At 37.6% G+C, this 20,066-nt stretch overlaps 2 protein-coding genes across 3 annotated transcripts in view; one reads left to right on the plus strand and one right to left on the minus strand.

Annotated features, from left to right (window-relative positions):
• Positions 1 to 946: 946 nt before the first annotated feature.
• Positions 947 to 15,512, minus strand: TEX55 (testis expressed 55). Of its 2 annotated transcripts, XM_031024931.2 has the most exons (4): positions 14,175 to 15,512; positions 13,423 to 13,569; positions 11,449 to 11,511; positions 947 to 1,856 (listed from the first exon to the last, which is right to left on the minus strand). In XM_031024931.2, exons 1-4 carry the CDS (start codon positions 15,372 to 15,374, stop codon positions 1,806 to 1,808), a joined length of 1,461 nt encoding a protein of 486 aa, XP_030880791.2. In that variant the 5' UTR covers positions 15,375 to 15,512; the 3' UTR covers positions 947 to 1,805. The 2 variants fall into 2 exon arrangements, with proteins under 2 accessions (XP_030880791.2, XP_081689730.1); XM_081833604.1 differs by lacking the exon at positions 11,449 to 11,511.
• A 19-nt stretch (positions 15,513 to 15,531) lies between these two features.
• Positions 15,532 to 20,066, plus strand: part of IGSF11 (immunoglobulin superfamily member 11) — a 198,284-nt gene continuing 193,749 nt past the window's right edge. The window contains exon 1 of the mRNA XM_081833617.1: positions 15,532 to 15,672. The gene's annotated coding sequence lies outside the window, so the exon portion shown is untranslated. The remainder of the gene's footprint in view (positions 15,673 to 20,066) is intronic.

The raw sequence follows: 20,066 nt of genomic DNA on the forward strand, positions 1-20,066 counted from the left end.
ACCCAGGCGCCCGATCACATCTTTTGATCTCTGGTTGTTTTGACACTAACTTTTACTCCCCATGACATTTTCTTTCACGTGGCCATCCGTGTCCTCTGTCAGCTCTACTTGCAAAAGGCCTTCTCTGAGACTCCACTTCCCTTGTTAGCCGACAGCTCGTTCTGCCTAGATTCTCACCTTTAGTGTTTACTCTGGGCCTGGGATTACTTCTTACCACTTAGGGACTAAGAACTGAATATACTTTTAGCTGATTGATCTTCTACTTCTAGACAGCTCTTTTAGTAGACAGCCTGAGTCACTGAAAGTGAGCCTTGATCTCCCATCTTCCTTCTCCTTTCAGTCACATGTGTTCGTATAGGGTTATGGGGCCATGTTAAGCTCATCCCCTCTGGTCCACTGCCTCATTGGCAAAAGGTTAAAATGACAGTTGTGAAATGTATCACAGAACGCCAATGAGTAGGGCTGAAATGACTGGGGAGGTCTGGTCTGAAGTGTTCTGCTTTGAGAAGTATATTAAAGCTGTCTGGTGTTAGGGCTGAAAATCAGTGAACTAAATTTAATACTTAATTTCAGATGTTACTGATAATATCCAAGTTTTCGAACACTAATAATCTTTGGGTTATTTTGTTCAACCGACTATAACCTTAGTCATGTCACTCAAACTTTTCCCATAAGTTATCCAGCTTTCACCTGGTTTTGCTAGCCCACAATGAACAGACAAGCTGCCTATCCGAGTGGAGAACATTTATTGAGTCTGAGCACATGCACATTTTGTGGACAACTGAAGGAACTAAATAAACTCTGAAGTTGTCAGCAGGAGATTTTTTGGTATAATTATTAGAAATGAAATTCAGGTATAAAAAAAGTAGGATTTGTGCTTGACCGTTCAAATAGAAACTTAATTCATTGTGATGCAGGCACATAATCACACCAAGTCACCAGTATAAAAAATCAAGTCTGCTTTAATGTTCAAATAGAAATTAAACAACAGGTTCAGCTTCCAAAAATAGTATTAGATGATCATCTCAGTTATGATTGCTGGGCAGATACTCTCATACCAGACAGACCATGTTAAGGCTTTTTGCTTTTAAATACCAGTTCCACTGGTTACACAGTCCATACAATGTCGATACTCCTCAGGGGATAAAGGTAATGAGGAAGTGTGATTCTGCCTCTCCTACAGGTGTGTACACAGTAGTATAATGTGTTTGAATTTTGCTGTAGGTTAAAAATCAGAAGAGAGCTATCCCTAGGATTAGATTAAATCCCCTCTACTAATAGCAGAATATAACAGGCAGGATCAAAGAGGAAAATAGTAAAAATATGTTGGAGGTATTAAAAGACAAGAAAAAAGAGATTACGACAATCACCTTCCATTAAGAGAGGGGAAGAAAGGGCTGTTAAAAATTATTTTCCACATATTTTCTGATTGAAAATTTTATAAACAGCTTGGAGATATGATAGATTTGTATGCTTTATGAGACCTATGTATAAATTGTTCATATTCTTTTCTTGATCCTCCTTGAGATTTGTAAACTAACTATTGTGCAGTGCTTTGGAGGAGTGAGTACTGAAATACCAATGCATGGATAAGTAAAACATGTATATATTTTGTATGATTAGTCAGAGATATCTGTTAACTATCATGTGAATTTTTGAAGTAGATACCCTATAGATTTTTACTTAAAAATTAAGAACATATTTAGGCAGAGTCACTACCAATGACCATTCAAAAATCATTTTTTGGAGTGAGAGACAGAACATAGTGTTGATACTGAGGGTTGTAAACAATGTTGAGGAGAAATTCATTCTTTGTAGGTTTCACTTTTGTCTCTGCTTTCTATCATTTCCTGTACCTGAAGAGAATGAAAAAGAATTTTTTTCCACTTGCAATTTTGGTCAACTTGGAATTACCATATCTTGAGGGGTTAAAATATATAGAAATTTAAAATACAAAAGTCCTGTACTGACCTAGGACAAATAATTCAGACTTTGATAAGTCAAGAATACCTGTTGTAATTGCAGGGGAACCATTAAAAAATATATATATTTTAAAGATTTGTTTACTTATTTGAGAGAGAGACAGAGACAGAGAGAGCCGGGGGGAGGGGCAGAGGGAGAGAGAGTGTCAAGCAGACTCTGTGCTGAGTGTGGAGCCCCACCCAAGGCTCAATCTTGGGCAATCCTGAGGTCATGACCTGAGCTAAAACCAAGAGTCAGATGCTTGACCAACTGTGCCACCAGGCACCCCCATTAAAAAATATTAAAAGTAATTATTAGAGCAGTGACTCTATTCTGTGTGATACTGTAATTACAGATACATATCATATACATTTGCCAAAACCTATAGAATTCACAACACAGACAGAATCCTAACGTAAACCATGGACTTCAATTAATAATAATATATCAATATTGGCTTATCACTGTAAGAAATGTGCCACACCAATTCAAGGTGTCAATAACAGGGGAACTAGGGGTAGAAAATGGGGAAAGGAGAAAGGAGTACATGAGAACTCACTGTACTTTCTGCTTAGTTCTTCTGTAAACCTAAAGACTACTCTAAAAATATAAAGCCTGTCAATTTTTTGAAATTACCCTAATGGGAAACCAACAAAAAAAATTCAGAGTGTATAACTTCTAAACTAATAGAAAAATGGAGTGATAAAAGGAGGCAAAAAGTAGAAAAAGAAACAGAACAGGTAGAAAAAATAGCATATAGTTGGACTTTAGATGTAAACCCAAATAATCTTTAATAACATCAAATATAAATGGGTTAAAATTAAAAACTTGTCAGATTTGAATAAGGATAAAAATTATATGCTATTTATAAGAAAGGCATCTAAAACTTAAAAGTAATAAGGATATTATATCATTTAAACATTGACTACAATAAATCCGATGTAGCTATAACAATACTGAATAGAGTCGTTAGGATTCATGATATACCTCTAAATGATAAAAAAGTTCAAGTCACCAGAAAAAGATAAGAATTCTAATTCATATGTGCCTAATAACATAATCTTAACTACATACACACAGCATAAATTAACAGAACTAAAGGAGACAGGCAAATTCACAATCATATTGGAAGACTTGAACAATATATTTTGCAAACTTGATCTAATGGATATATTTAGAACATTTGATCTAATGGATATATTTAGAACACTTGATCTAATGGATATATTCTAATAATTGCAGTTACACTTTTACAACCCCAATTAGTTGATTCACAGTTAACCATATGTTGCATCATAAAGCAAGTCAACACATTTCAAATATTTGAAATCTTGTTTTATAAATAAAGTACAATTGACTTAAAAATCATTAACCAAAGGGCAATTATAAAATCCAGTATTTGGTAATTTATATAAATAATGTCCCTAAACCCCATGAGTTGTAAAAGAAACATAATGAAAATTAGAAACGATTTTGAACTAAATAAGTGAAAATACCACATAGTTAGACTTATGTGATAAAACCTTAAATGCATATGTTTTATACAAAAAAGTAAGAGCTGCTTCCTATACGCAAGAATAAGCACTTACAAAATGAAGCCTGCAAATAACACCTGTATACTATGAACAAAAATCATTTGATGTGATACACCACATTCGTAAAATGAAGAATAAAAATCACGATTGTCTTAATAGATCCAAAAAAATTTGACAAAATTTAGCACCCTCTCATGATAAGATCTCTCAAAAAAGAAGGAATAGAAGGAAGTTACCTCAACATACTAAAGGCCATCTATGAAAAGCCTACAGCTGTCATCATACGCAGTGGTGAAAACCTGAGAGCTCTTTCTCTAAGTTCAGGAACAAGACAAAAATACCCACTCTTGCCACTTGAACATAGTACTAGAAGTTCTAGCCAGAGCAATTAGGCAAGGAAAAGAGATAAAAGGCATCCAAACCAAAAAGGAAGATGTAAAATCATCTTTTCCACTTAAAATGGATTGCATCTCCTAGGTTTTTTTGTAAGTAGCATAATTTTAGATCATAGTATGCATATTGTGAGTAGTATGTTACATAGACTGAGTTCTGTCATATTCCTCCAGGGAATGTTGAAATAGAAAAAAAAATTCTAAAATTCTTATAGAACCACAAAAGACCTTGAATGGCCAAATTAAGCTGGAGAAAGAAGAACAAAGATGGAGGCATCACACTTCTTTATTCTAAAATATATTACAAGGCTACAGTAATAAAAACAATATGGTACCAGTATAATGACAGATATACAGACCAATAGAACAGAATAGAGAGCCCAGAAATAAATCCATACATACACAGTCAACAGATCTTCAACAGGGTGCCAAAGATACACAGAGGGAAGGAAACTCTTTTCAACAAATGGTGCTGTTCACGCACAAAAGAATGAAATTGGACCCTTAATAAAAATAATCAAAATGGATTAAATACTTAAACATAAGGCCTGAAACGGTAGAATTCCTAGAAAATAATGTAGAGGGAAAGCTTCACGGCACTGTCTTGGCAATTATTTCACGGATATGACACCCAAAGCACATGCAACAAAAATAAATAAGTGGGACTACACCAAACTAAAAATCTTCCACATAGCAACAGAAACAATCAACAGAGTGAACAGGCCACCCACAGAATGGGAGAAAATATCTGCAGGCCATATATTTGATAAAGCGTTAATCTCCAAAATATATATTGTAATACCTACAACTCAATAGTAAAAAAAACTAATAACTTAATTTAAAAATAGGCTAAGGATTCGAATAGACATTTCTTCAAAGAAGACATACAAATAACCAACAGGTATATGAAAAAATGTTTAGTGTCACTAATCATGATGGAAATGCAATCAAAACCCACCACCAGACATTATCTCATACCAGTTGGGATAACTATTATAAAACAACAAAGACAATACATGTAGGCAAGGATGTGGGGAAATTGGAACCTTTGCCCACTATTGGTGGGAATGCAAAAATAGTGTAGCCACTATGGAAAACAGTATGGAGAATCCTCAAAAAATTAAAAATAGAACTACATATGATCCAACAATTCCACTTCTGGGATTGCTGTATTTATCTAAAATAACTGAAATCAGGATCTTGAAGAGATATGTTCATTGCAGCACAATTCGGAGTAGCCAAGATGTGGAAACAATCTAAATGTCAGTCAACAGATAAATGGAAAAAGACAATGTGTTATACACACATAATAAAATACTATTCAGTCTCAAAAAAGAACAAAGGTCCGCAATATGTGACAATATGGATGAATAAGGACATTATGCTAAGTAAAATAGCCCAGTCACAGAAAGACAAATACTGCATCCCACTTACATGGGGTATCTAAAGTGCAAATTCACAGAATCAAAGAATGGAAGTATGGTTGCCAATGGTTAGGGCGAGGGGGAAATGGAGAGTTACTAATTAATGGGCAAAAAGTCTTAGGTAAGCAAGATGAATAAGCTCTAGAGATCTACTATATGACATTGTACCCATAGTCAATAATAATGTAAGATACACTTAATAATTTGTTAAGAGGGTAGATCTCATGTAAAATGTTCTTACCATAATAAAATTTTAAAAATAAATGGAAAAGACAATCAACAGAAGCCAACTCCAAGATGATCCAATGTTGAGATTATCAGATAAGCATTTTAAAGCAGTTATTGTACCTATGCTCAATGAAGTAAAGGAAAATATACTGGAAATCAAAGAAAATATAAAATATCCCAGAAGATAAATAGAAATAAAGAAAAGGACCAAACAGAAATTTCAGAACTGAAAAAAAAAATCACTGGATGGGCTTAATAGAGAATATAGATGACAGAAGAAAGAGTCAGTGAGCTTGAAAATAGAACCAAGGAGTTATTTGACCTGGAGAGCAAGAAAACTTGAAAGAAATGAAGAGAACTTTAGGGCATCTGTGGGATAATACCAAAAGGTCTAATATAAGGTTAATTTGAGTATCAAAAAGAAAAGAGGGAGAGAGAAAGAATGAGGCAGGAAAATATCTGAAGAAACTGGCAGACAACTTCCAAAATTTGGTGAAAGATAAAAATATATAAGATTTAAGCAGCTCAGCTAACCCCCAAAATCATAAATTCCAATGAACATCATGGTAAAACCTCTGGAAACTAAAGAAAATGAGAAGATTATGAAGGCAGTCAGAGACAAATGGCCCAGTACGTACAGGGGAACAACAATTTGGAAGACTATGGATTTCTCATCCAAAACTATGAAGGCCAGGAACGAGTGAAACCACATTTTTAAGAGCTGGACAAGTCAATTCAGAATTCTCTAGCCAGCAAAAATGTTCTACAAGAAGGAATGTGTCAGAGATTTTCAGGTAAAAGAAAACCAAGAGTCTTCTTTGCCAGCAGTGCTGCAATACAAAAAATGCTGGAGAAAGTTTTTCAGGTTGAAAGGAAATAACTTCAGAGAGAAACATGAAAATTCACTAAGGAAGGAAGAACATTAGAAACAGAAACTATCTGGATAAATGTAAAAGACGACTTTTTTCTTGTAAGTTCCTTAAAATACATATGATTATTTAAAGCCAAAATTATTGTCTTGTGGGGGTTTTCACTTATGTAGAAAGTGATAGATACGACAAGTTTAACATAAAAGAACAGATGGGAGTAAAGGACCCTATATGATTATAGTTTCCTTTTCATGTGCAGTGATACAAGTATTAATTTTATACTGTGGAAAGCTAGGAATATATATTGCAATACCTAGAGCAATCACTAAAAAATAATAAGAGGTACAGCTAAAAGCCAATACACAAATTAAAGTAGAATACTGAAATTATTCAAATAATCCAACAGAAGGTGATAAAAGACGGACAGAAGAATGAAAGAGACAAAAAGAAAAATAATAAAATGAGAGCTCTAAATTCAACCATATTGATAATTAGGTTAAATGTTAATAGTCTAAACCAGGGGTTGGCAAACTTTTTCTGAAAAGAGCTGGATAGTACACATTTTAGGCCTTGCAGGACACAAATTATCTGTCGCTGTTGATGAGGCCCCCTCCCCCTTGCACTTATTTCTCTTCTCCTTCTTCCTTCTCCTCCTCCTCCATCCTCTTCAACCACTTTAAAAGGGTAAATTCTTTCTAACCTTGTGGGCCATTTAAAACCAGGTGGTCCATAGTTTGCCTACCCTGTCCTAAACGGTTCAGTTAAAAAGGAGAGATTATCAGAAAGGATAATAAAGACCCAACTATGTAGTACTTACAAGAGACACAATTTAAATATAAAGCATAGATAGGTTGAAAATAAATGGATGAAAAAAATATACCAAGTAAACTGTAAGATATGAAGCCTGGACTGGCTATATTAATATCAGAGGCAAAGAATATTACCAAGGAGAAAGATGGACATTTCATAATGATAAGAGTCAATTAATCAGAAAGACATAATAATCATAAATGTGCATGTACCTTGCTGTTTTCAGAAAATGTCCTGGTGTTAGTGTAGGGAATGAGAACCCAAGAGGAACTCGGCAGACCCTTGAGTTGAGAAGATGGAGCTGAGATCCTGGGGAAACCAAGGCAGTTATAGTTCACAGGGCAGAGTGCCAGAGATGAGAGAATGGCACAGAAAGCACTCTGGAAAGCTGCAGAAAGTCACCTTCAAATTGTCCTCTGCAAATCCATCAGTGCATGTGTGTGAGAAAACTAGCAGAAGCCATGGAAAATTGATCTATAGGAATAGTGCCTATTACCACCAGTCAAACTGGAAAACCTCATGATTCATGGGGCATTGGGTAGAATACTCAATACTCAATTGCCTCAGTATATAGGAATAATTAGCCCTAGATTGAAAACTCTTCTGCTCCTCTAAAAAAAATCTTAAAAGCAAAATCTCAAAAGACCAAGCTGTTTCCAAGTAAATTAGCTGGGCCCCAAAATAAAGTCTAAGAATATTTACAAGAATACAAAAAAATCCAGTACCCACCAAGGCAAAATTCATAATATCTTATACCAATCAAAAATTGCCAGGCATATACCTACAACTAATACAATGTTATGTGTCAATTATATCTCAATAAAAAAAATTACCAGACATATAAAGAAGCAGGGAAATTAAAACCGTTACTATAACTGTATTCTCCATGAGCAAAAAGTAAAGTAGAGATATCTTCACTCTAGAAAAGACACACACTAAACTCCTAGGGATGAAACTACAGAATTATGATGTATGTAGTGGGAAACACACTGGCACTTTATTATTAATGGTACTTCAGACGCTGCAGAAGACAAGATTAGTAAACTTGAAGACATAGTGATAGAAAGTATCCCAAATGATACAGAGAGAGGAAAAAAATTTTAATAAAGAGAATCAAGTGAGCTGTGAGACAACTTCAAGGAGCCCATTATATTTGTAATTGAGTTCTTAGAGGAGGAGCCTGGGACAGAAGAATGTTTGAAGAAATAGTGGCTGATACCTTTCCAAATATGATGAAAACCATGAGCCTACAGTTCCTAGAAGTTCAAAGTACCATGGCACAAGAAACGTGAAGAAAACTAGAACAAAGCCACTTTAAGTGAGAGTATAAACTGATCAAGTACTTTGGAAAACTTTTGGGCAGCCATCTTTTAAAGCTGAACTTACGTCAATACCCTGTGACTTAGCAATTCCGTTTCTAGGTCTGAACCCAACAGAAATGCACATACACATGCACCAAGAGGTAAGTACACAAATGTTCACTGCAGCATTATTCAGAACAACCAAAAGTCTAACTCAGAATAGAGAATACAGAAATGAAAACGAATGAATATGCACAAGATGAATGAATCTCATAAACATACTGTTGGTCAAGAGTAGTCAGCCCCCAAATAGTACATAATATTTGAGATTTCATTTATATGAAAATCTAAAAAAGCCAAACTAAACTAGAAGTCAGAATAGTGGTTATTTTGTGGAAGAGAAAGGGTAGTGATTGGAAATAGGCACCATGTGGGATTTGAGGAGCTGGTAACATTCTGTCTCTTGACTTGGTGGGTGGTTTCATGGGTCTATTAAATTAGTGATAATTAGTCAAATTGTACAGTCTTGATCTGTATAATTTCCTGTATGTATGCTTGAAAAGTTTTAGAAATGAAAATAGACATATTTTACTACATCACCAGAATAAGGGAGAAAAATCATGCAATCATCTCAAAAGCTATAGAAAAATAGTTTGATAAAGTTAATGATTCATGATGAAGAACTCTCAGAAAACAGATCAGACAAGAACTTCCTTAATATGATTACTAGTATCCATAGAACAGCGCAAACATCATACGTAACGGTTAAATAGGGAAAACTTTTTTTTTTAAAGATCAAGAGCAAGCAAAGTGAACCACTGTAGCTACTTCTATTCAATATTAATTTCACTGGAGATCCCTAACCAGTGTACTGTATCAGTCAGTGTCCCAACAGAAAATAGACGGCACTTTCAAAATAGAAGAATTCAAGGGAGGTTCATTCAGAAAGGGTTCATTTAAAAGAATTAGGCAGGGGCGCCTTGGTGGCTCAGTCGTTAAGCGTCTGCCTTCGGCTCAGGTCATGATCCCAGGGTCCTGGGATCGAGCCCCGCATTGGGCTCCCTGCTCAGCCAGGAGCCTGCTTCTCCCTCTCCCACTCCCCCTGCTTGTGTTCCCTCTCTCACGGTCTCTCTGTCAAATAAAGAAAGAAAGAAATAATCTTAAAAAAAAAAATAAAAGAATTAGGCATAAGGGAGTCACAGAAGAAAACACAATAATCCAAAGCTAGTAAAAGGGAGCTAACCCCTTAACCTTGAAGGTCAAGAGGAGAGGACATTACTGGAATTCAGAAGTAAAGAGTCATGTAAAAAGATGTCTTGAGAGGAGCAGGGACCTCCAGACAACTCAAGACAGATCATAAGGAAAAAGACCAGGGAAATAAACCTGATCTCACTCTCTTCCTCCAGGGTTTTCCATTGGCTTAACCCAACCAGAAGTCAGAAGGTAGGAGAGCCTGTTGATCTAGTCCATATGGATTAGCTACTTTGTAGGGTAGAAAAGAGCAAAAGGTGGATCTGAAGAGGCAAAGAGAAGATACATAATAAATGGAATAAGACAAGTGGAAAAAAAGATAAGGATTAGAAAGATCAAATAAAACTGTCACTATTTGCAAATGATATGATTGTATATGTAGAAATACCCACAGTATCTACATATACATGTTTAGAATTAATGAGTTGAATTTAGTAAGGTTGCTAGATATAAGATCAACAAAAAACTTAGCTGTATTTCTATATGCCAGCAAATAGAAACTGAAATTTTTAAAAGTTTCTATTTACAAAAGCATCAAAATTATAAAATACCTATGAATAAATCTATCAAAAATATGTAAAATCTTCATGCAAATAATAACTGTACTGAGAGAAATTAAAGACCTAAATAAATGCAGAGGATAAAGGATTGGAAATACTCATTGTTTCAAGCCACGCTTCTTCCCAAATTGATCTACAGATTCAGTGCAATCCTAATAAAAATCCCACCAGGGTGTGCTTCTGATTGTGTGTGTATGTGACTTGACAAGTAACTCCAAATATTGATATGGGAATGCACAGGCCTAAGAATAAGCAAGATATTTTTAAAGAAAAGTAAGATGTGAGGACTTGCTCCGATTGATATTAAGACTTATTTTAAGGCCTACTAATTAAGACAGTCTTATATGGAGCAATGTACCATCAAAATCAAATAAAAAGCAGTATGGGAGATACGGTCTTTTTAATAAAAGGTGCTTGGTCAGTTGGATGTCTGATTAGGAAAAAAAAATGAAACTTGATCCCACCTCACACCCGTACACAAAATCAATTCCGAAGTGACTGGATATCAATGTGAAAGGCAAAATAAACTAAATTTAACTCCCCCCACCAAAAAAAAAAAAAAATCCACAAACTTCTATGAGATAATGTAAGGGGCTATGTCAGGAGTTTGGACTAAGGAGACTTCTAAAAGAGGACACCAGAAGTACTAATCATAAATTAAAAAGGTTGTTAAATGTGACTGTATCAAAATTAAGAATTTCTGTTCATCGAAAGATACCTTTAAGAGATAAAAAGGGAAGGCAGAGAGCAGGAGAAGAAACCTGCAAGAAACGCAACAAAGGGCTCATCACCTTCTAGAATACATACAAAATTGTGACAAATGAGTAAGAAAAAGATAAGCAATACAATAGAAAAAGAAGTACTTCCAAATGGCCAATAAACAAAAGGTATGCAGCTGCCTTAGTCATCAGGAAAAAGCAGACGGACGCTGCAGAGATTACTATTCACCCATCAATATGTGGCTAATGCTAAAAAGACATTAGCATTCAACAGTTTATAAGTGCTCACTTCATGATAACCCACGGAGCTGGATGTGTTTTGTTTTGGGTGCGTGTACGTGTGCTGTATTTTACAATAAACAGAATTAAAAGCTGTTCTCTTTCTCCTATTCCATACCTGGCACAGCATAAAACTGAGGGGGTCCTCTGGTTTTTCACAGACTAAGTTTTCAGTGATCTGCTGAGAGAGAGCATGAGGCATCGCGTTATGGTTCTGAGCTAAAGTTATGTGGTCAGGTTCTAGCTAAAGCCATGTTTTGCACTAACCTAGCACCATAGTCTTTTAAAGAAATTTATGTATCTCTACAAAGTGACAAATTACTTTCTGACTACTGATAAAATTAGGCAAATTAAGGTAAAATTTAGAGGAATAAAAATTTAGTAAAAAATAGCAATGGATATTTTTCTAGCTTCCAAGATCAAACAGGTAGTGAGAAAGTTTTGGACAAAGTTTTTGTTTTGAGAATTGTGATTTTGCTAGACTGAGAAATTAATGAATTAATCACTTTATCTTTATTCAAAAGAAAAGTCTTTTGAGTAAATTAAAAACATGATGTGTCTTTACATAGAAACTTCCTTGTGAGGCATTTGATTCTAAAAGGTGAAAAAGATGTTTCATGTTTATAATAATAAATGAGAAAGCATACACAAAACTTCAGAAATTCACTTCCATACTTTGTTGTTGTTTAATAACCCAAAACATTATAATAAAGTAAGCAGAATTCTCATTTGCAGGGAATAACAACGGGGCAAGTTGCAGGTGTAAAATATTTAATATCCGTTTAATGCACCCATGCCAATTACATATTTCATATATGTTTCTATTGAACACATATTTGATAACTAATTTTTCTTATAATAACGTTGTATTCTCAAGTATTGTTTTTCCTTGACAGATGAAGAAAATTATTTATAAAATGATTTGATTTCTACTTTCTTCAACAGCTTTCATCCTTCAGTTTAATAATTAGTAGTTCTCTGATTAAAGCCAGAAAACCCAGCCATTAGCACTCTCCCACAAAAGGACATTTTAAGAAAGAAAAGGCATAGAGGGGCGCCTGGGTGGCTCAGTCGTTAGGCGCCTGCCTTCGGCTCGGGTCATGATCCCAGGGTCCTGGGATCGAGCCCCGCATCGGGCTCCCTGTTCGGCGGGAGGCCTGCTTCTCCTCCCTCTCCCACTCCCCCTGCTTGTGTTCCCTCTCTCGCTGTGTCTCTCTCTGTCAAATAAATCAATAAAATCTTTAAAAAAAAAAAAAAAGAAAGAAAGAAAAGGCATAGAGCAGGGTTAATGGAGTAAAATCACTGTTTTATATGAGGAAACGGAGATTCACTGAAGTTAATTTTCTCCAAATCACAAAGATGAGAAGTGGCAAAGTTAGGTTGGAGCTTCAGGCTAACAGATTGCATAATTTGTGCTTTTGCCTCTATACCCTGCTTCTTTAAACTTAAACTTTCCCAGTTTAAATGTTTTTTTTTTCCTCCCAGTTTGCATATTTTCATTTGAGGTGGGCCATTTTTATTTTACACCCTCCTAACTACAACGTTACTACATGTACACATTATAATATACATACCTGTGCCTTGCTGGGTAATAATATTAACATAAAAATAACTATGTCAGGCAAACAAAAGCAAAAACAACCCACCAAATAACAAAACATGGTGTAAATGTGATAATCTCTTCTAATTCTCTATTGACCAAGGAAATGTCACACTTTTTTAAAAAAAATATTTTATTTATTTAATTGACAGAGAGATACAGCAAGAGAGGGAACACAAGCAGGGGGAGTGGGAGAGGGAGAAGCAGGCTTCCCGCCGAGCAGGGAGCCGGATGCGGGGCTCCATCCCAGGACCCTGGGATCATGACCTGAGCCGAAGACCCTCAACTGACTGAGCCCTCCAGGCACCCCCATTCTTTGGTGTTTCTCATTTACTACTTTTGCTTAATACATCTCAGTGCACTTACCGACTTCTCAATGAGATTATATCCTTTTTATACAAAGGCCCATTCTTAAAAGCCAGGTCCAAGTTTGTTTTTTACATTGTAATCACTGTAAAACTCACTCTTAAAGAACAGGGTTGAGAGGTTTACCTGGAATATTTGCAGAATGTGGTGCTTCTCCATGTATCGTAGTGAAACTTGATAAGGATCTTCATATACAATGGGAGGGAACTGCCTCCTGTAAGTTTGATTGTATCCAAAAGATTTCCTTCCTTCTTGGTATTCTGGAATATCATCCTGAAATAGAAATACCCCCCCACCCCAGCAGAGAGTCTTTAATAAGTTCAAAAGCTCCAGGAAGTTTTATTGTTATTGTTGTTATTATCAGTGGAATCTGGTGTTGATGGGACCTGAACACCAGGACTTGGAGAAAAGACACATTCTGATGACAAACCTGACTGATCTCCTGGCAACATAGTGCGCCCTAAGTCCCGGGAGGCACCTTATGCATGTCCAATCTACTTCAAATACTTTTCCCTTCACAGGGATCTCCAACTGACTCCAAATGACTTTCCTCTGGAGGAATCCCAGAGAGGGGAAATGACTTAGTGTCCCAGAGTAAGCAGCAGAACTAGGACTTGAAACCCAGGTCTCCTGAATCCTGGCTCATTGATCTTTCCTGAATGGCCTTCCTATAGCAGAGAGGGCAACAAATCTAGTTCCCACCACCCTTCTCCTGCCTTTTCGGAATCTTCTGCGCTTCCTGAATAAATTGTAACAGGTAGGTTTATTCCTCATCTTTGATTCAACACGTGCCCTCTCCCTGCCCCCATACCGCCACAACAAACCCTTGGTTTGGCCTCCAGTCCCCCAGGTGGTTATCAAATGCCCCTTTAACCTACAGGCTTGGTTTCGATGGCTTCAGTTTTTTCTCGACCGATGATATAGTCCAACTTGGATGAGATACAGGGGAATCTCTGGGAATAGACTTGGTCTTTTGCTTGCAAATTACTGTTGAATCTGGCACCAAATGAGTCAAACACTCGCACGTTGGTCGCACTTTCCGTGTCTGTTTCCACTGAAACTGGGGAATTGTTGCCGTCGATTTCTCTGGTCTCAAATTCGCAGGGTTCTATTCTGGGCTCAGCCTCTCTGTACCCCTTAATGTCACCAAATTGGGCAAATATTCTGTCGTCATACTGGCCAGGTGCTCCATAGTCAGCGAGGTAGTCTTTGTAGGAATTCTCTTCAGCCAATAAGTGATCCATCTGGTCACTGTAGTCAGCCTTGTCCACGGGAAGGTGATCAGCACTGCTGTCAGCTTGCTGCTCAGCTCCTTCAGCAGCTTCCTCATCCACTTTTTGCTGAGTCTTTAGAGATGTTATGGGGTCAACTTGGTGACCAGTCTTTTCAGAAGTTCTTCGTTCAACCAGGCCAGACAACCTGCTGTCAATCTGTTCAGAAGTTCTTTTGTTAGTCTGGCTGGACATTCTGCGGCCAATCTGTTCAGAGGCTCCTTGTTCGGATGAGACCGACAATCCACCGTCAATCTGTTCAGAAGTTCTTCTTTCCGACTGGCTAGACAATCTACGATTACTCTGCCCATAAGCTCTTGGCTCAGTCTGGTCGGACATTCTGCGGTCAGTCTGCCCATAATCTCTTCCTTCAACCTGGCTGGACCGTCTGCGTTCAATCTGTTCAGAAGTTCTTTGTTCACGTGGAGGAAACATCTGGATGTCAGTCTCTTCAGACTGTACATGACTGGCTTGGCTAGATGTCCTGCTGTCTGTCTGTTCATACATGCTTTGGTCGTCCTGATCAGATGTACTACGCTGAGCAACATTAGCGTGGTCGGAGGCTCTGAGATCAGCCTGATCAGATGTTTGGCGCCCAGTGGGTTCAGATCCTTTGTGGTCAGTCTGTCCGGACATTCTTTGGGCAACCTGCTCAGCCGTTCTGGGATCAGTCTGGTCATCTACCTCTTCTTCATCCTGGTTCTGCCAGTTGTCTTCCTCGCCATCTGTGTGGTTGTCATCCGGGGACTTGGCTGTGCTTTCAGGTGCCAAGGATTCTGCGGGACCCTCTTCGGGAGGCTCTTCCATTTTCTGCCCTGGCGGGGCTAGGTTGCCGGACGCCGTGGGCGGGGCCGGCCTGGTCTCCTAGGTGACCTCCACAGGGTGCGCGACGTTGCCGCCCACACGCTTTGTTCGGGCCTCAGTGCGCGGGCGGTTGGGGGTGCGCGGGCGGTTGGGGGTGCGCGGGCGGTTGGGGGTGCTCGGGCGTCGCCACCCCTGCCCGGGTCAGGGCTGCCTCGGGCCCTGGGCGCCGCCAAGAGTGCCCAAACCGCTGACGCTCAGTGTGGACGCGAGCGCAGGGCGAGCGCCCTTCCCGTGAGAGGAGGTAATGCGCACACGCGGCGGTCACCACCGCCCAGCCACTAGGCTCCGGGCTCTGTGAATCGGGGCCCCAGAGCTGTACCCGCCGCCTTTTCTTGTGGAGGTTCACAGCGGGTGCGTGAACCGGGCTCGCTCAGGTACCGCAAGTCTCTAATCGCCACCGAAGTGTTAGCCGAGGAAGCCGCGGCCGACCACGGGAGGGCAGCACCCCCGCTCGGCGCTCACTGTTGCCATCCAATCAGATCCACGCTTCGTCCCACCGACTTCTGTCTAATCGCAGTCGTGCCGGCAGTACGGTGTTAGTGCTGGGCACTGTGCTAATGAATGCTGCTAACAACTGCTCGTCTGCTTTAGACTCTAATCGGTATTGTAGCGATGTGGCCAAATCCTCTGTGTGTGTGTGTGTGTGTGTTCTTTTACTTTGCAAAACCCATTTGAAAAATCCTGCCTGTACAAACAGTGCCCGTGCTGTTTTTCAGTGGTACCAGGAAGAGTTTAATCCTCCTAACACTCATTTTAGCAAAATCAGATGGATCCTTCCTCACAATAAGAGTGTAGAGCGGAGAGATTTGCTCTCTTCCCCACCCTCACCACCACGCACCCCTGGGCATTCACTGCTGCGGGATCATCCCCTTCTCTGTCTCCAGGGACAGGTGAGCAGCTGTTTTCCTCCCCTTTGGGAAGAGCTGTCTTGACTGTGAAAGCCCCACGGTGTGTGTGTTTTTTGTTTTGTTTTGTTTATTATTATTATTATTATTTTCTGAATGAGACATACATGGAAGTCTAAAGGAAAGAGAGGAGATCCAGTGAGAATGTGTTCTAAAATCACCCCATTTGATGGGCTTATAGCAGAAGGGAGGGTTAGGGTTAGGACCCAGGGCTCCAGAAAGAAAGGGAGTAAGAAAGGTGGGGGGAAGATAGGAAAAGGAATATTTAACAAGTGGGGAATTTGCACCTGATGGTGGTGGCCGCTGTGGTCTGGGTTTTGAGACGTGGCCCTCCCCTTTTGAAATAAACTTTAAGAATCCACTTCAGGCCAGCATGCCCCCTACTTTCAGGAGTAGGGCAGTACAGAGGTGATTGATGAGACATTTATTTGTCTGACTCTTCAAAGCCTAAAATCACTGAGGCAAGCCAACCATTGGTAGTATAATATCAGATATGCCTTTAATATGGGTTTAATTGCCCTCAATAATTAGAGATAACATTTAAAATCCAAATGCAGATAGCTGTGATCAAGATATGAGAGGGAGAGTGGATACCCTTGATGCCATACTTAGGCGCAAATAGGAGAATCTAGGTACACTGAAGCAAAATCATTTATGTAATAGTTCCCAGAACGTAGTAAGTGCTCAAGATGTGTTTGCTGAGTATAAATGTATGAAGGATCTGCCTTATTTATTTATTTAAAATGTGTGGAGCAAATAGACTTCGCATTTGTAGTAAAATAGGTGATAGGCTATGGTTTACAATTTCAAAGAGGCATTGGTTTTGTAGACTTGTTTTCCTATTTATAAATTAAATTTAATCACTGTAGAAAAGTAAAGAAAACAAACATAAAGAAAAAAAATAAAATTCCCCAAACACCCAAAGGAGAACCTTTATTAACATTTTAATGTATATCCTTCTAGAATTTCCCCACTCACGTCTGTACGTCTAATAGCTATAGTTATGTGTATATTTTACAAAATAGAATCAAACTGTGCAATTGTTCTATAAACTGCATTTTCATTTAACACTGTGTTATAAATGTTCTTCCTTGTCAATAAATGTAATCTAAATTAAAGAACACTGGCTTTTGGAGTCAGACCAGGTTTGTTCTAATTCTGTATCTGTCACTCACTAGATTGTTGAGCTTGGGCAAATCTCATTATTTCTCTGAACCTCAATTTTCTCATTTTCAGATGAAAATGGGAATAGCATAATAGCTCTCAGAGTTCTTGTGACAACCAAATGAGATAATATATGTAATTAGTTCATATGTGCTTCATAAAGAGTAGCTATTTTAAAATTTATATGTAATCTATTATATGAATTTATTTTGTTGCTTTTAACAGTGCTGCATTGACCATCATTGTACAGAAATTTTACAAGCTTGTCATATTTTTTTCCCTTAAGATGAATTTTTAGTTGCGGAATTGCTTGGCTAAGGAAATGTGCTCATTCTGGTCTTCGGAAAGTACTATATTTTAAAATACCCTTCAGAGAAGTTGCCATTCTATGGCTCCACCAATAATATATGAGAGTGCTATTTCCCTATACCAACACCACTTCTGAATATATTTTTATTTTTGCCTGATAAGTGAAAGATAGTATCTTGTTTTAATTTGTATTCTTTTTATATGTTTAATGGCTATTTATTTTTGTTTTTGGTAAATATCCTTGCTGTGCCCTTGTCTTTTCCTTATTGATTTTTGAGAGCTTCCTATATATTAAATTTTTTAATTCTTCCTATATAAAAATTGTAATTCTTTGTTATATAATTGCAAAAAAGTTTCCTAGCTTATTTGCCATGTAGAGGTTTTATTTGTTTTATTTTTATGAAGTTAAATTCATTTTTCTCTTTCTAGTTTTTATCTTTGGGTCATGTTTACAAAGACCTTCCCTATCTCTTAAGATTATGTAACTGTTCCCCATCTATATTTTCTTTTAGTACTTTTCAGTATGTGTGTATTTCCTTTTTTCTTACATAGAGTTAAGTGCTCAAAAAAGTGTGAAGCTTGATGAATTTTTAAGTATGTATCCATCCACACATATAGCACCCAGATCAAGGATAGACTGTTTCCAGTACTCTAGCAGGTTTCCCCCATGTCCCCACCCAGTGAATACCCTTCTTAAAGTTAAGTACTGTTCTGATCTTTGCTTCCATAGCTTAGTTTTTCTGGCTTTTGAACATCAGACAATATGACTCTTGTTCTGGCCTATGTCTGTGAGACTCAACTATATTCTTACGTGTAGTAGTAAATATTATTTATGATTACTGAGCAGTATTCCATTGTATGATTATACCACAAACTATTGATCAATTCTGATGTTGGTTGACATTGGATTGTTTACAGCTTGCAACTATGAAGAACTTTTTTGTATGTGTCTTTGGTGGACATAAATGCTTATTTCTCTGTCATATACCAGAGTATAGGGTTCCTGGGTCATAGGATAGACTTATTTGGCCAGACAGTTTCCCAAAATGGTAGTACCAATTTACACTCTCACTAGCAATGCATAAAGGAGTTCAAGTTACTTTGCATGTTTGCCTTTTTCCAGTTAGTTGGTTCTCATTGGAGTTTTCATTTGTATGTCCCTTATGACTAATGATGTTAAGGCCTTTTACAGATATTTTTTGGCCATTTGGATATCCTTTTTAAAGAAGTGCCTATTCATATCTTTTGCCCATTTTTATGTTGGATTGTTTGTCTTATTCTTATTGATTTGTAGGACTTCTTTATGTAGCATGCTTGTATGTATGTGTTTGTAGGTATGTGTATATTTTTTAAACACTTAAAGCTTTAAGCTTTCTGGATTTTATTTTGGTAGATGGTTTGTGATAGAACTCTAACCTAATCGTATTTGTAAAAGGTTATCTAGATATTCCAGTGCCTTTTTTTTTAATTATTTCTCTATTGATTTAAAATACTAGCTTTTCCATATAACACTCTCTAGTACATACTTGAGTCTATTTCTGGACATTTCACTCCTGTTTTATCAAGAAAAAAATGACTTGTTCTGGTGTTTCTCTAGATTGTTTTTATTGTTGTAGTATACATTGCTGTACTATTCATTAATGTACTATACATTAATATCTCATACAGCAAATTCTCTTTCATTTGTTTTCTTTAAAAATAATTTGCGACTTCTTCATATATTTGTTCTTCCAAGTAACTTTGACATAATTTTGTTCAATTCCAACAATGACATCAACAAAAAATGTCAAAAACAGTTGTTGGAACTGTTTAAATTTAAATATTAATTTAAGGAAAAACTTCTAGGCAGAGAATGTGTGTGAGTCTGACTTGCTGATGTTGTTGCATTGATCTCTGTTATGGACTGAACTGTGTTTCTCCAAAACTCATGTGTTGAAGCCCTAACCCCTGCAAAGGCCTCTGGGGATAGGGCCTCTAAAGAGGTAATTAACCTTAAGCCTAGGGGTGGACATAGAGGTGCGGCCCTAATCTAATCTGACTGTTGACCTTACAAGAAGAGGAAAGGACAGAAGAGAGGTGCTCACACAGAGAAAAGGCCATGTGAGGACACAGGTAGAAGACAGCCATCTATAAGCCAGGGAGAAAGGCTTCAGGAGAAATTAAACTTGCTAACACTTTGATCTTGAACTTCTAGCCTGTGAGAAATGAATTTTTCTCACTGTGAGAACTGTGAGAAAATAAATTCTTTTTGTTCTAA

This window comes from Leptonychotes weddellii, chromosome 1 (genome assembly GCF_054177405.1).
Source record: "Leptonychotes weddellii isolate Sample4059 chromosome 1, ASM5417740v2, whole genome shotgun sequence".
Lineage (NCBI taxonomy): Eukaryota > Metazoa > Chordata > Mammalia > Carnivora > Phocidae > Leptonychotes > Leptonychotes weddellii.

Coding starts and splice junctions, on each gene's coding strand:
- TEX55 (XM_031024931.2), bottom strand. CDS start 15,374: ATGGAAGAGCCTCCCGAAGAGGGTCCCGCAGAATCCTTGGCACCTGAA. Junction 13,570..14,174: donor AAGCCATCGAAACCAAGCCT/GTAGGTTAAAGG, acceptor TTTCTATTTCAG/GATGATATTCCAGAATACCA. Junction 11,512..13,422: donor ACATTCTGCAAATATTCCAG/GTAAACCTCTCA, acceptor GCTCTCTCTCAG/CAGATCACTGAAAACTTAGT.